This window comes from Equus quagga, chromosome 1 (assembly GCF_021613505.1).
Source record: "Equus quagga isolate Etosha38 chromosome 1, UCLA_HA_Equagga_1.0, whole genome shotgun sequence".
NCBI lineage: Eukaryota > Metazoa > Chordata > Mammalia > Perissodactyla > Equidae > Equus > Equus quagga.
In genome coordinates this window covers 84,703,902-84,719,195 of record NC_060267.1, presented here as the reverse complement: position 1 = coordinate 84,719,195, position 15,294 = coordinate 84,703,902, and the positions used below count along the sequence as shown (strand labels likewise).

At 44.2% G+C, this 15,294-nt stretch overlaps 1 protein-coding gene and 1 pseudogene across 1 annotated transcript; both read right to left on the bottom strand.

Moving 5' to 3' along the window:
• Positions 1–2,996: 2,996 nt before the first annotated feature.
• Positions 2,997–3,959, bottom strand: LOC124237290 (olfactory receptor 5C1). The gene has a single exon (XM_046656771.1). The coding sequence runs from the start codon at positions 3,957–3,959 to the stop codon at positions 2,997–2,999; it is 963 nt and encodes a 320-aa protein (XP_046512727.1).
• Positions 3,960–14,527: 10,568 nt separating this feature from the next.
• On the bottom strand, positions 14,528–15,286 carry LOC124248439 (olfactory receptor 1G1-like; annotated as a pseudogene).
• Between the last annotated feature and the right edge of the window lie 8 nt (positions 15,287–15,294).

Below are 15,294 nucleotides of genomic sequence, written 5' to 3'. Positions count from 1 at the left end.
GGATCTGACTCTTCCTCTTCCTTTACTTTCCAGATTGAGCTCTGTTACTGTCTTCCAATTCCCCGCTTCCTTCCCTCTTGTTTGTATTCTTATCTATCAAACAGGCCCTGCGTAATAGCCTGCAACTTCGTGTTTCCTCCAGTTGGTGTATAGGATTTAGGTAATTGTCTTGTCTGGCTGCTACACTGATGCTAAACATGTGGAAGGACTCATGGACATCCTGTAGGGACAAGACAATGGAAGGGCCATATGCCTTTGGACACTTTCCCCTGATCATGGTGGGGGATGTATGTCAGGAGAGCCCAAGAACCCACAAAAAGAAGGAAAGACCACAGAGGAGGTCTTTTGAGTATAAACATCATTGAATTGGGGGCAAACCTCACATTCTCAGTCCCATGGTTGCCGACTCTTCTGATAATGCCTCCAATCCTTTCATGGCACTTGAGTTGTTATGAGGATAGGAGGTAAGAACTGGGAAAGGATTATAGAAACTTGTAATGGCAGAAGGAGTTTTAATTTATGTAATTTAATTTATGTAATTTTTGTCAAAATGTGCTGAGTTTGAGATATGGTACCCTCTGCTCTCATGATGCTGGTTCATCAGGAAATAGGGTGCCCAACCATCCTGGTTTTCCCAGGACTGATGGGGTCTTTAGGACATCAGACTGGGAATTTTTAAAATTGAGACAGTTCTGAGCAAACCAGGACACGTTGGTGACCCTGTCAGGAAATCTATAAAATTCTCTAAGATTTGAGGAGATAGCCTTGTCCACATCCATCTCTCCATTAGTCTGGGACCTCCAAGAAGACCATAGTTACTAAGAGGGAGAGTCCTCGTCCTGGTAACAAGCGACATCACCTCCCTGGGGAGCCAGGCTGAACCTCCAGGCTTCCTGTAGTCTAAGTATCTGGTGGCTGTCTTCTCCTTGAAGGGAAGTTGGAATGGTGAGGCTGGGACCCAAGGAAGACTCTCCATGGAGCCTATGAGTGACAATGAAGCTTTGTTTGAGTCCCATACCTCACCATCCCTGGCCTCATCTTAGCCAAATCAGGGGAACTGGAAGGGGGATCGGGAGGAGCTGACACTGGCTTTGGCCATGCTCTGTCTCTCCTTGGAAGTTACTGCTGTAACTCCTAGGGTCCACTCCAGTCCTGCCCCTGCATGGAGGGGCAGCCTGGGCAGAATGCAGTGCCTTGGGTCTTGGCCATATGTAACTGATTCCGGGAGACAAAGAAAATCTGTCAAAATTGTGAACTCTGGGTGGATGAAAGTCCCAAGAGCATTGCGTCTGAAAGGTCCAGTGTGACTCTAGGCTCAGAGCACTGTGGTTGCCTTTGCCCAAGAGGCCAGGGTTACGGCATTCCCTCTCCTAACCCCAACTCTGCCTCTGGATGTTGCAATCATAATACAAAGCAGTCTACCCTACCAGACCTCTTGCTAATCTGAGCATGCTCATAACTCTGAATGAAACTTAAATGCACCAATAACCAACTCCTACCCTTAAGCTTTAAGAAACATTACCCATTATCCAAAACTCTAAATAAGTCTTAAATTAAGACTTAAGACCCAAAACATGTCCATTTGATACTTAAAATATTCTTCTTATGCCTAATTCTCCTCTAGTTCTGAACCTAGTCTAACAATAATAGTAACTAGACTGCGATTTAAACTTACAAACATTATCCACACGCCAACTTAACTGAAATCTAACAGAGCTCCAATGTGGACTAAACTCTAACTCAAATATGATGTAGCAATAAAATTGAAACCTGAACTCCACCCTCAATTGGCCCTGTACTCTAAAACTAGCCCTAACATATTTGTAATATTTCTAATAAGAGATAAGGTTTATCCAAACTCTGACTCCTAAATTTACCCCAAATCTACTACTAATTAAAGTCAACCCAAATCCTACAATTTAGATAATTTTACTTCAATCCAAAATTTGCCTGATTGCTTTTATTTTTTTAAAGGTATGCTTCTTTTTGGTGAGGAAGATTGGCCCTGAGCTAACGTCTGTTGCCAATCTTCCCCCTTTTGTCACCCCTCTCTAAAGCCCCAGTGCATAGTTGTATACCCTAGTTGTAAGTCCTTCTAGCTCTTCTTTGTGGGCTGCCACCTCAGCGTGGCTTGATGAGGGGGTGCTAGGTCTGCACCCAGGATCCGAACTGGTGCACCCCGGGCCGCGGAAGCGGAGTGCACTAACTTAACCCTTATTCCACTGAGCTGGCCCTGCCTAATTGTTTTTAAATTCTAAACCTAACCCTGCCTCTACCTTAACCCTAACCCTAACTCTGTTCTTAGCCGTAACCTGAACCCTAGTCCTAACCCTATTTAAACCATAATTCTGACCCATTCCTAACCTCTATCAGATGCCTGAACTAATCTAACCTTGGCCAAATCCTAACCTAAGTGTTGGGATTTTGGGAATGAGCTCATATATGTTTCGGTGCTGTTCAGCTATTTCCCTGAGAGATGGAATACGTACGTAGGCTAATAGGGAGGGATATTTGCCCACTAGATTCAGTCCCATTGTTTGGCATGAGTGCGTTCTGAAGATGCTCTCTTGGGGTCAAGGAGAGCAGGAGCAGACTCACTGGTTATGAAACCTTAAAAAGGCAAGAATCTAGAAACACTTGCAGCCAACACAGCTCTTACCTCGTGTTTCTGCGAACAAGCCTCTTAGAAGTACACGAGGCAAATAAGCCTATGTTACCTCACCTGGTAACATCTAGGAACTTTTACGTTTTGAACATTGAGGAACCTAAGGCAGATCAATAGCAAATTAACTTGATCTTGGTTCTGGCTCTAGCCCTAGACTACCCCCAGGTTCCTGCCTCCCTTCTGTAAGCTTCCTTTTCTCCCCTTCTCAGTTCCTTAAACAATGACAAGAGACCCAAGCCAGAGGAACATCTATCTTTACCCACAGTGACAGGGGCCAGAAAGTGTCCTCCTCATCTCTTCACAGTCAGTCCTAACCCGTCTCTGGGACCTCTCACTGGTGCCCCCGCCCAGGACAGGAGAATCGGTTCCAGGTCCTTCTGAGAGCCTCCTTGACGTCCTTGTTGTGGAGGCTGTAGATGAGTGGGTTGAGAGCTGGGATGACCAGGGTGTAGAACAACGATGCCATCTTGTCGGTGTCCAGGGCATAGCTGGAGCTGGGACGCAGGTACATGAAAATAAGTGTCCCATACAGCATGGCCACAGCCGTGAGGTGGGAGCCACAGGTAGAGGCTCCTCGCCAACGGCCTTCAGCCGAGCGCATGCGGATCACAGCCCCAGCAATGAAACCGTATGACACGGCAATAACCAACACTGTGGCTGTCTGGATGAAGCCACAGACAGCAAAGAGGAGGAGTTCATTGAGACTGGTGTCATTACAGGAGATGGCCAGCAGTGGAGGGATATCACAGAAGAAGCTGTTGACCTCCCAGGAGTGGCAGAAACTCAGGTGAAAGGTGAAGGTTGTGTGGACAAAAGCACTCACTGCCCCACCAAGGCCTGATGCTCCCAGCAAGGCCAGGCATAGACGCCGGGACATGGCTGTTGTATAGAGAAGAGGGTTTCTGATGGCCACGTAGCGGTCATACGCCATGGCTGCCAACAGGCAACACTCAGCATCAGCCAGCCCTGCAAACACAAACATCTGGAGGGCACAGGCTGCATAAGGGATGGTGGCATGGGGCAGCAGCAAGTCCACTAGCATCTTTGGGCCAATGGCAGAGGCATAGCAGGCATCCAACAAGGAGAGGTTGGCCAGGAAAAAGTACATAGGCGTGTGGAGTCGGGCATCCATGCAAATGAGCAGCACCATGCCCACATTTCCCAGCAGGCCCACCAGGTAGATGGGCAGGAAGATCAGAAAGAGGGTGACACGCAGGTCCCAGCGATCTGTGATGCCCAGAAGGATGAATTCAGCAGGGACAACTCTGACCCAGGTGAAGTTCTCTGGAGTCATCCTGCTGGACAGAGACTGAGGAGAGGCAAAGCGAGAGAGAGAGGAGAGAAAGGTCATGACCGTCATGGAGGAGACAGCACTTTGTACTGGGAGTCAGGTAGACTCGGGTTTCAGGCCTAACTGTGTAATGAAATTGCTCTGTGACCTTGGACAAACCATATGACCTCTCAAAACCTTTGTTTCTAACTCTGAGAAATCACTACAATTTAACCTTCGTAACAGCCATAGTCCCACCTGCATAATTTACTTTTGTACCCATAATACTGAGAAGATTGCCTGGCACATAGTCAGTGCTCAATAAATATTTATTAAATGAATGAATGATGAATGGGATGCTAGTTAGTGTCTGGCCAAGGACTGAAAACCCCATGACTCTGTATGCATTCTTTTCTCCAGTTTCTCAAGGAGGAAAAGAGACAATGGAACACGCAGAGTCTCCTGATCCAAAGGTAGCTCTTATGGGTTTTGAGGTTTGTTGGGAAGACATCTTTCCACTGGAGTAAGCTCTTGGAAGGAAAGTGCAGCAGTGGCTGGTATCTTGGGGAGACAGGAAGGAGTGGAAATAACAGAAGATTTGAATGTATGCCAGGGCCAGACTCTTCACCTCTCTGAGCCCCAATTTTCTTATTTGTGTAAGGAGAAAAAAACCCTACAAGGATTCAGTGATAATGCCTGTAAGGCATCTCACACAGGGCCTGGCCCACAGCAGGCATTTCACGAAGATCCAGTCAATTGCATTGAATTGAGCTAAATGCCTCCACACTGGAGGGAAGGAACTATAAAACAATAAAAAATAGTGTAATTTCCAGGAAATGTGATGTTGCTTCATACTTCTGTGCCTTTCCACTTATTTCCTCTGCCTGGAATCTGTTTCCTCTTTTTGTGTTTGACAAAAACTCTCTCATGTAAAGCCATCCCTGATGTCCTCAAAGGAAACTCAACTTCTCCCTTGTTTGTGCCCTGCTGCACTGGAGCCTACATCCATCACGGCACTTAATCTTTCTATTGCAAATATTTTTTACATGTCTGTCTTTCCTGTGGACTTTGAGCCCCTTGACTCATTCAACAAACATTTGAATATTTCAGATATTCACTCATCAAACATTTGTCGTGTACTACTATGGGCTAAAAATGGCCCTGCAATTCATTTTTATATCTCCAAGGTCTGGTATAATCAGTGCTCAATAAATGCTAGTTGAATGTATGGAACAGTGAAAAGAGTATAAACATTAGCAACATGCAGACTTGATTTTGAGCCTGGGTTCCACTGCTTTCGCGTGTGTAACTTTGGGCGAGTCACTTCACCTCTCTCAGCCTGTTTTCTCATTATAAAGTAGGAAGCATATCTCTGTTGGAGGATTCTAAGAGGCAAGAGGTGTGCAGCACAGAGCCTGAAGCTGAGTAAAGGCTCTTTCCCCTTCCTTTAAGGGTTTAGATGTTTGGGACCTACCTGTGCCTGGTGTGGATGAGGAAGGTCCTTCCTACAAAGCACAGCTTGGATGGAAAAATTGGGCGATATCACATGTTGGTGGGGTTGTGCTGGTGGAAATGTAAATCAAGAAGTTTGGGGGACAATTTGGCAGTTAACTACGCACAACGGCGCATACCGTAGTGTCTCAGTCTGCTTGGGTTCCTATAATAAAGCAGCACAGACTGGGGGCTTAAACAGCAGACATTTGTTTCTCGCAGTTCTGGAGGCTGGGAAGTCCAAGATCAGGGTGTCAGCACGGTCGGGTTCTGGTGAGGACTCTCTTTCCGACTTGCTGGAGCCTCCCTTCTTGCTGTATCCTGACGTGGTGGAGAGAGCAAGCAGCTGTCTGGCCTCTTATAAGGGCACTTATCATGAGGACCCCACCCTCTGGACCTTATCTAAGCCTAATTACCTCCCAAGGGCCCCACCTCCAAATACCATCACCTTGGGGGTTGGCATTTCAACATATGAATTTTGGGGGGACACAAATTTAGTCCATAACACCTAGAAATTCCACTTCTTGGTGTTTTCTTCTGAAAACTCTCACACATGTACACAAGTAGGCATGCACAAGGGCACATGCACTCCTGGACTCTTTGTAATGGCCAAACTTTAGCCAAACCTAGATGTTTATCAATAGGCTTATGGGAGTTAAACAGAAATGGATTCAACTTATATATATCAATGTGGAGAAATCTCAAAAACATATTGCAAGAAACCTAATTTGCAAAAAAATAGAGATTGATGGAAAAGCACAAAACAATATTTTCTTTATGTGTATGTATATAAAATGTACTGCTGGTTGCTCCAACCAGAGATTGGGTCCCAGCTAAAGGGCCCCAGGACATCTCAGAGGGTTCGTCACCTTTGCCCCATCCCCATATCCAGAGCTGATCCTTCTTAAGACTCAGCGCAGGAGTCATTTTTTCCAGGAAGCTTTATCTGAACCCTCAACTATCCAACCTCTCGTGCTGGAACCCCTCTCACTGGGCTGTGTATTATAGCCCTACTCCATTGTTTTATGATGACCCGTCTAAGTATTTGTCTCCCTCACCTAATCAAGCATTTGGGACCATGACTAATTCCTTCCTCTATCTTTAAGGATACAGAATCTTAGGGATGTTCCCCTCTTTGGTGGGATTACTGGTGGAGGTCAGACAGCCACTAGGGGTAGAGAAAACTGTGGGTTTCCAGCTCCACCGGACACATGTTCTCCATGGACAAAGTCAGCTGGCCGGCTGAAGTTCTGGGTCCAGAACCCAGTTGGTGGCAACCTCCTTGTGCACTACTGTCTGTCCACATGGAAATGAAACACTACTCACCTTCACGAAGCGAGGAGCAGAGCTGCTTTGAGTGCCTCTCCATTTCTCCATCTGTAAAATAGTGACAATGAGCCTTCAGGGCTTTTAAGTTGCTTTGAAATTTTTGGGCACAAGGACCCCCAAACTTCAGTTACGTAGCTATTATGGAATGTGTGTGTGTGCAAGTGCACAGAACATAGAGTCAATTCTCCGTTAATTTCACTCTGTTGCCTTACTGTTGGTGAGGAGTAATCCTGACATTCTGGGACATTTCTTTCTTTCCTTGAAGGTAAGAAAACTGAGTTCCAAAGAAGGGAGGAGGCTTGTCCTAAGATACACAGCTCTGAAGGGATAGAGTTGGGGCTTGAACTCAGGTCTGGCTTCAAATCCAATTCTCTTTGTCTCTAGACAGAGACCCTAATTAGATCTCTTAATAGATTACCAAGCTTGTTGCCGCTGTCTTGCCTCAGTCCTTTCATCTTTATATTGAGTGCACTGGACCAGTTCGTAGGTTCCCAGTGTACTCTGTGGACTTCTGTCATTAGAATTACCAGTGGGCTTGTGAAAAAATATATGGCTATGCACAGTCCCAGAAATTCTGATTCAACTGATGTAGAGCAGGGCTCAGAAACCTGTACTTGCAAAAAATGTTCCAAGTGATTCTGATATGCCCCTTGATTTGAGACTGTTGAGTGGCAGAGCTTCTCAATCTTCAGTGTGCAAAGGAATCACCTAGAGCCCTTGTAAATGCAGATTCTGCCTCAGAAGGGCCCGGAGGGGCCTGAGATTCTGCATTTCTGACAAACTCTCAGGTGATGCTGAGACAGGTACCATGCTTTGAGTAGCAAGATCTTAGGTCATATTGCACAGCATTTCTAGCTCTGATATCTTAAGATTCTAGCTTTCTGGAGGGTTCTCTTAGCCTCTTCCTGCCAGCTCGTTTCTCTCTGCTGAACTCTTTGTTTTGACTCATCCTCTCTCTCCATGCCCCACGATACTCATGAACATGTTTAAGTCTGGTGAGGCTGGCCTTCTGGCATTTCTCAATATGTGGCTTGCCCATTTCCTATCAAAGCTGAGTTCTTAGCTCATTCCTCCTCAGCACACAGACATCTGATATGTCTTTGTCCGGACACCAGCTGCTATCGCTGTGATGGTGTGTGGTTATTGGGTTGTTAGGACATACCTAGAAGGTGGAGGTAGGTGGAGATTCCTTCCGGCAGAGCAGCTGCAGCCCAGCCCTTGGGGTGGGAATGGCAGGGGGAGGCAGCAGGGACATCCCCACCCTAGATGTAGGAACAGGGGGACTTACATTCTTCTTGGGCCCTGAGGGAATGGCCTCTTTCTGTTTCCCTCCTGACTCCTCCTTCTCTCTCTACTCACTTGCACTCAGTGGAGACTCTCTCTTCACATCCTTTGGGGACTCCTTGACAGCTGGTGGCAGGGGAATGCCAGGGATGACTCATTCTTTGGTGCCTGGGGAGGTTGGAAAAGTTTGGCTGAGTGCGTCCCCAGGCTCTGTGTGGGGAAGACAATCATGCTATTTGCGGAGAGGTGTCTCTTTGGCTCACTCTCCCCGTCCATTCTTTGGGATTTAATATTTTTATTGTGCTTTGTGATCTTCTACAGAAACACATTTTTTTCCTGTGGTTCTCCAAACACTTCACATTGTTCCTCTTGCCTGAAATGTCCAGCCTCTTCCTTGTCTACCTGGAAAACTCTTCCTTTTTGTTGCAGAACCAACTCAATGTCACCTTCTGCAGGAGGCCTTCCTGCCACTGTGGCAGAGCCAGTCTTTCCCTCTTTGTGTCTCGGAGATGCATACACAAGAGCATGAATCCAAGACAGACAAGGAAATGTATAATTGTGCCTGATGCTGCAGCAGACTGGAGCAACCCGAGGCCAGGGCCAGGCATGGAGTCAGCATGCAGGATATCAAATCAGGGCTCTTGGTGTGGGCCCAGGCATAGGTGATTTTTAAAAGCTCCCAGGATTGAAAACCACTTGGAATATCCATCTAGGATTGAGAAACACTCTCCAAGAGATAGGAATGGAACTAAGCCTGAAGTTAGGGCTGAGTGGCTCAGCCTATGGGGAGTAGATGGCTATGGGGTGGGAAGCTGCAACCTGGAGTCACCTCATTTCTATGGTGTATCTTACAGCTAACCTGTCATTCATGTAGTAGAGAGTTCATTGGTTCACATAACTAATATTTATTACTCTCTACTATATTCTGAGCTTAAGATCTTAATGATGAGCCAAATAGTCATGGTCCCCTTTTGTCATGGAGCTTGCAGGAAGAAAGAGCCAGAATTAACAACAACAACAAAAACCCACAGGGGAGAGCATTTCAGGTGGGAGTAATGGCATGTGTAAAGGCCTGGAGGTGGGAATGCATATGGCACATTTGAAGAATTGAAATAAGACCAGTAGGGCTGGAGCTCAGAGAATGATGGAGAGAGGGGTGTGACTGAGCATAGAGAGGTAGGTCGAGGCCAAATGGCAGAGCCTTTAAGGCCAAGCTGAGCATTTTTTTTAATCCTAAAAGCAATGTGTTGCTCCCAAGAGGTTTAAGGAAGGGCTGAGACATGACGAGATTAACACTTTCAAGAGATCACTCTGATTGCTGTGAGCAGAAAAGATTGGATGGGAGACCAATCAGGAGCCTGGTCATGGTCAGGCTAGAGATGGTGGTGATCTGGTAAAGAAAGGGCACCCGTGGGACTGGGGATCAAAGCAGCAAGCCACCTTTGAGAAAGCCAAAATACTAGTGAAGCAGATTAAAGCTCCGGGCATCTCCTAAGCAGGGCTATCATTTGGATTAGATGCATCTGTGATTCCAGAAGTTATGGGTGGGCACTGTGGCAGAGAAAACAGATGGAGTACCCCTAGGATTTTGGTCCCAGCACTGGAAGGGGGCAGAAACCCGATGAACTCCTTTAGAGCAACAGCTCCTAGCAGTGTACAGTGTTCCTCCAGGTAGACCTCTCACGAAGGAACAGCAGACTGTGGCAAGAACTTCCCTTCCTATCAAGGGATGGGTTGAGAATAGGTTCCACTGGCCTACCTCTGCCATGGCTCAAACTCCTACATTGACTAAGCGGCATGCTTATGTGCAGCAGAAGAGCACCGTGTCCACCAGCCCACTGTCTCTAGAAATGCAGGTGCTACTAGGCCCTGTAGAGTATGCAGATCTTCCAAATGTCTCCACCCCTGTTCCGGTGGCAGTCCCTGCAGTCTGTAGAGAGGGAGGAGGGGAAATTCCCGAAGATGCCTGGTATACAGATGGATCTAGTTGAGGCAATCTTCCCACATGTTACTTATTTTGGGAATCGTCTTAATCTGTGTTGTCTCTACTTGTGCCTACATTTTTGCTGTGGTGTCTTCCACCAAAGCAGCCAGATAGCTGCTAAACGAGCCACTTCCATGCACGTGGAACCTCTTGCTGACTGCTCAGGGCATCTTGCAGAAGAGGGCATTGTGGAAGATGGTAAGAGCTGGTCACAAGGGGTGGAGTGTTGGAAGAGGTCATCAAGAGGACGTGACCACTGATTGACCCTTTAGCTGAACCTGGGCAATCAGAGCCTCCTTTCCCCCATCCGTGTCCTTGGAACGTACGCTTTGCCTATGGTCTCCACAGTGGGAGCTGTTTTTAAGGACGCAGCCTTGAGAGAGCAATGTGGTGTTGAGACTATCTGGACAGTGTGCGTAACTGAACTCAGTTAGGAACTCTATGTAAACTTTTAAGATTCTGGCAGGCAGGTGTGGAGATCTACTGGTCTTGCAGCTGCTCACGACAAGCCTCATAAGTAAGTTCTCTCTCTGACTAAACTTGCCACCTACCCGTCTGGCATGGTCTGCCTCATTCTTTGGTCTCTCCTTGCCCTCTGTGTACTGGGGCCAGTTTTCAAACCAACAGATGGGTTTCCGGTCCCTCTCCTCTGTGGCAGCTGAACTATGCTTTATATAAGCGGAGGGTCTTGTGTGTGGGTGACTTTTGTATTCCCCTGTATGTTTCATAAGCATTTTCCCTAATATGGCTCTTCGATATCTAATTACGTTTTGGCATTTATTTATTATATGACCTGAACTAAACTATAGTTAACAGAAAATATTCAACAGTTGTGTGCTTTTCAGGTTGTTTGCATTTTTGGTTGTTATGAATAATACTACTATGAATATTCATGTACAAGCTTTTGTGTGGACACATGTTTTCTTAGTTATATACTGAGGAATGGAATTGTTGGGTCATATGGTAACTCTATGCTTAACTTTTTGAGAAACTGCCAAACTGTTTTCCAGAGTGGCTGCGTTATTTTACACTCTCAGCACCAACGTAGGAGAGTTCACCTTTCTCTCGTTTCTTTCTAGGATTTCAATATTGTCCACTTTTTGAATTATAACCATCCTGGTAGCAGTGAAGTACTATCTCATTGTGGTTTTGACTTGCACTTCCCTAATGACTAATGACGTTGAACATTTTCCATGTGCTAATTGGCCATTTGTATTTTTCATTTGGAGAAACATCTATTCAAATCCTTTGCTCATTTTAAAATTGGGTTATTTGTCTTTTTATTATTGAATTGTAAGAGTTCTTTACATATTCTTAATATAATTCTTACTGTAAATATCTTATCAGATATATGATTTACATATGTTTTTCTCTCTTTCAGTGGATTGTCTATTCACTCTCCTGATGGTGTCTTTTTTTTTTTTTTGAGGAAGATTGGCCCTGAGCTAACATCCGTGCCCATCTTCCTCTACTTTATATGTGGGATGCCTGCCACAGCATGGCTTGACAAGTGGTGCATAGATCTGCACCTGGGATCCTAACCGGTGAACCCTGGGCTGCCAAAGTGGAATGTGGGAACTTAACCACTGCACAAATGGGCTGGCCCCTCCTGATGGTGTCTTTTGAAGCATAAAACTTTTTGATTTTGATGAAGTTTCCCTTTTTTTCTATTATTTTTTGTTCTTTTGGTATCATAACTAAGAAACCATTGCATAATCCAAGGTCACAAAGATTTACTCTCACGCTTTCTTGTAAGAGTTTTGTAGTTTTAGCTCTTACATTGAGGCCTATGATTCATTTTGGGTTATTTTTGTAGTGGTGTGAGGTAAAGATTCAACTTCATTCTTTTGCCTTTGGGCATCCAGTTATCTCAGCACCATTTGTTGAAAACACAGTTCTTTCCGTATTGAATTGTCTTGGCAACCTTGTTGAAAATAAATTGACCATAAATTTGAAGGTTTATTTGTGAACTCTCAATTCTATCCCTTTGATCTCTATGACTAGCCTTGTGCCAGTGCTGCATTGTCTTAATTACCACAGTTTTCTAGTAGGTTTTGAAATCAGGAAGTGTGAGTCTTCCAGCTTTGCTCTTTTTTTTTCAAGAATGTATTGGTTATTCTGGGTCTCTTGTATTTCTACATGAATTTTAGGATCAGCTTGTTATTTTCTTCAAAAAAGACAGCTGATAGTTTGATAGGGATTGCATTGAATCTGAACTGTTTATTAGTTCTAATAATATTTTGGTAGATTTCTTAGGAATTTAAAAATATATAACATGTGTCATCTGAGAATAGAGAGAGTTTTACTTCCTTCTTTACAATCTGGATGTCTTCTATTTCTTTTTCTTACTTAATTGCTCTGTCTGGAACCTCTAGTACAATGTTGAAGAGAAGTGGCAAGAGTGGGCAACTTTATGTTATTCTTGATCTTAGAAGGACAGAAATAGGAAGGATCGATAAAGAGGTAGTGGAGTGCACAAGAAAAACAGATCACGTCCAGATGATTAGAGTGGGCTGGTGTGAGAGGGTACTTTCTGGAGATGATGTGAGACTAAAAGTGAGTGGGTCTGGAGAAAGGGAAGTCTCCACAGAAGGGAAAATAGTCTCAGAAAGAAAGGCCCCGAGGGGGAATGTGAATGGTACATATGAATGAATGAAAGTTCAGATGTAGTCAGCATCCTATTTTTTAATAATATAACATGAAATAGGAAACTTTTATAGAAAGTAAGAGAGATGTGAGGGAGAGCACCACTTCGACAGTCAATACACTCTAAAAGTCACATATTGTTTCAGTAAAAAAATAACACAGTGCACAATAAAAACTGCTGAATTGTATACTCTAAAAGGATGAATTTTATAGCATATTAATTATATATCAACACAACTTATTAAAAATCACATCATACTGAAATGAAAAAGCAATTCACTAGTCACATGAACTCTGCATAGAGGATGTTTTAACGATAAAACAGGCAGAGTCACAAAGAGGAATTTTTATTGGTTTCACATATGTAAATTGAAAACTTATTTATGTCAAAAAATCCAAAAGAAAACTGAAGGATGAAAAGGTGATTGGAGGAAGTTTGTGCTATGAATAAGAAAGTATAATGTTTAAATCTTTGCTATAAAAAGGACTTATATACATCTTTAAAATAGTCAAATGAGATGAAGAAATAATTAACAGAGGAATAAAGAAAATTTATTTACAGATTAAGAAAACAATCAGTAAGCAAAAAAATTCAAACAAAAAAAGAGGTACTACTTTTTGCTTGTTGTATTTGTAAGAACTGAGTGAAAAATTGGAACACAAAGTACTGGTAGGATGTAGAGGAAGGAGCACTCTCACAGAATGTCAGTTGACATGTAAATCACTAACAGTTTTTTAAACTATTTTGGCAACATGTATCATGAGCCTGAAAAATGTCCCACCCATCAATTCCACTTAAAATTCATTGTAAGGACCTGAGGAAAACTATATATATGGTTTATTCACAATGGTATTCATTGCATTATTATTTATAATAGTAAAAATAATTAGACAAATCTGATCATCCAAAATGGAAGAAGATTATATATAAATATGGCATCTGCTTCTGCTATAATATTAATTACGAAATGTTTATGAAGATTTAATAATAATAGTGTGGAAAACATTCATGTTATAAGTTGATGTGAAAAATTGTCATCTTAACAATATAAAATAAATGCACAGAGAAAAGGACCATAAGAGTTTGGGTAAAATATTCAGTGATTTCTTTTAAGAAAATTAAAAAAAATTTCTTTACGGTATATTTGAGATATTTACTGTGATGACAAATGATTTTTCAGTTGGAGAAAAAAATAAACCAGAGTTTAGAAAGTAAAGAATAAAGACTGGTCACAACTAATAAAAAAGTTAAATCACCGGCCAGAGACAAAGATCTAAGCCCAGATGTTTGATACTGGACAAATCTCTTAATCTTTCTGTGCCTTGTTTCCTGTTCTAGAATATTCTTGCCCTCTCAGGTCACACACAGGTTCTGCCTACTTGATGTCATGTTCTCATGTTGAGGCCAATCCCCATGAGTGAGTCAGAATTAGTCCCTGAAGCCCAGTGACTTGACCAAGGTCCTGACCTGCTTAGTCTAGCCAGCATTTCTTGTTGGGGAAAAATGTATAGTCCTACATTGTGCTCCTATTGAGCTTCCTCCTAGAAGCCAAGTGTTTGCTGGCATTTTTGATGTTCCCATCTCTGAATTGATTTTGCTTGGATACATATACCCGCTTATCAAGTATGCCCTACAGGAACTGCTGGTCACTCCCTTTCTTCAGGCTGCAGCTCTGTCCTTGGCCAGTTGGTCCTACTCCAGTCCTGAAAAGTCAGAGTTTTCATTTTCTTGCATCTGCTTGTAAGGCTAAGCATCCATCCCGTCTTGAATGTGAGTCTTTCAGATTTATAATGGACGAGTCCAGGGAAGAAGGCATGTTGAAAAGTCTGGGCTTCTACTCTAGGGGAGAAGGCATTTTTATAGGGTGGAACATCTTCCCCAGCCAAGGAGTCTCCACGGACCCCCCTTCGCATCTCTGTCCCTCAGACTATAGATAAAGGGGTTCAGCATGGGGGTGACCATTGTGTACACCATGGATGCCAACATTCCAGTATCTGCTGAGTAGGAGGGTGAGGGCTGGAAATGCACCACAAAGAGTGTCCTATAGGAGAGAGTGACCACTGTCAGGTGAGAGCCACAGGTAGGGAAGACTTTGTGCTTCCCCCCAGCAGATGGGACCCTGAGGATGGTGTAGATGATATGGACATAAGAGACCAGGACACATGGGAGAGGGACCACTCCCAAGAGGGCTGCTTCAGCAAACATCATCACCTGAAAGACAAGGTTATCTGAACAGGCAAGTTTGAGGAGTGGGAGAAGATCACAGGAGAAATGCGGGATGGAATGGGAGACACGGAAGGAGAATTGAGACATCAGTCAGAAGACTCACTGAGACTTCTGAGACTTCACTGAGGCTTGAGAGTGAGAAGGCCAGGAGGTAGGAGCTGAGCCAGGATGCAGCGACCAGCAGCTGGCATCGTTTGGGATTCATGGTCATGGTGTGGTTTAGAGGAAGGCAGATGGCCTTGTAGCAGTCGTATGACACATGGTGAGCAGGAAGTCATCCAACAGGGTCAACGCCATGAAGAGGTGCATTTGCATGAGATACCCACTGTGGGTGATGGTGTGGTGCTGTGGCTGGATGTTCACCAGCACCTTGGGGACAATGGTGCAGGAGAAGCAGG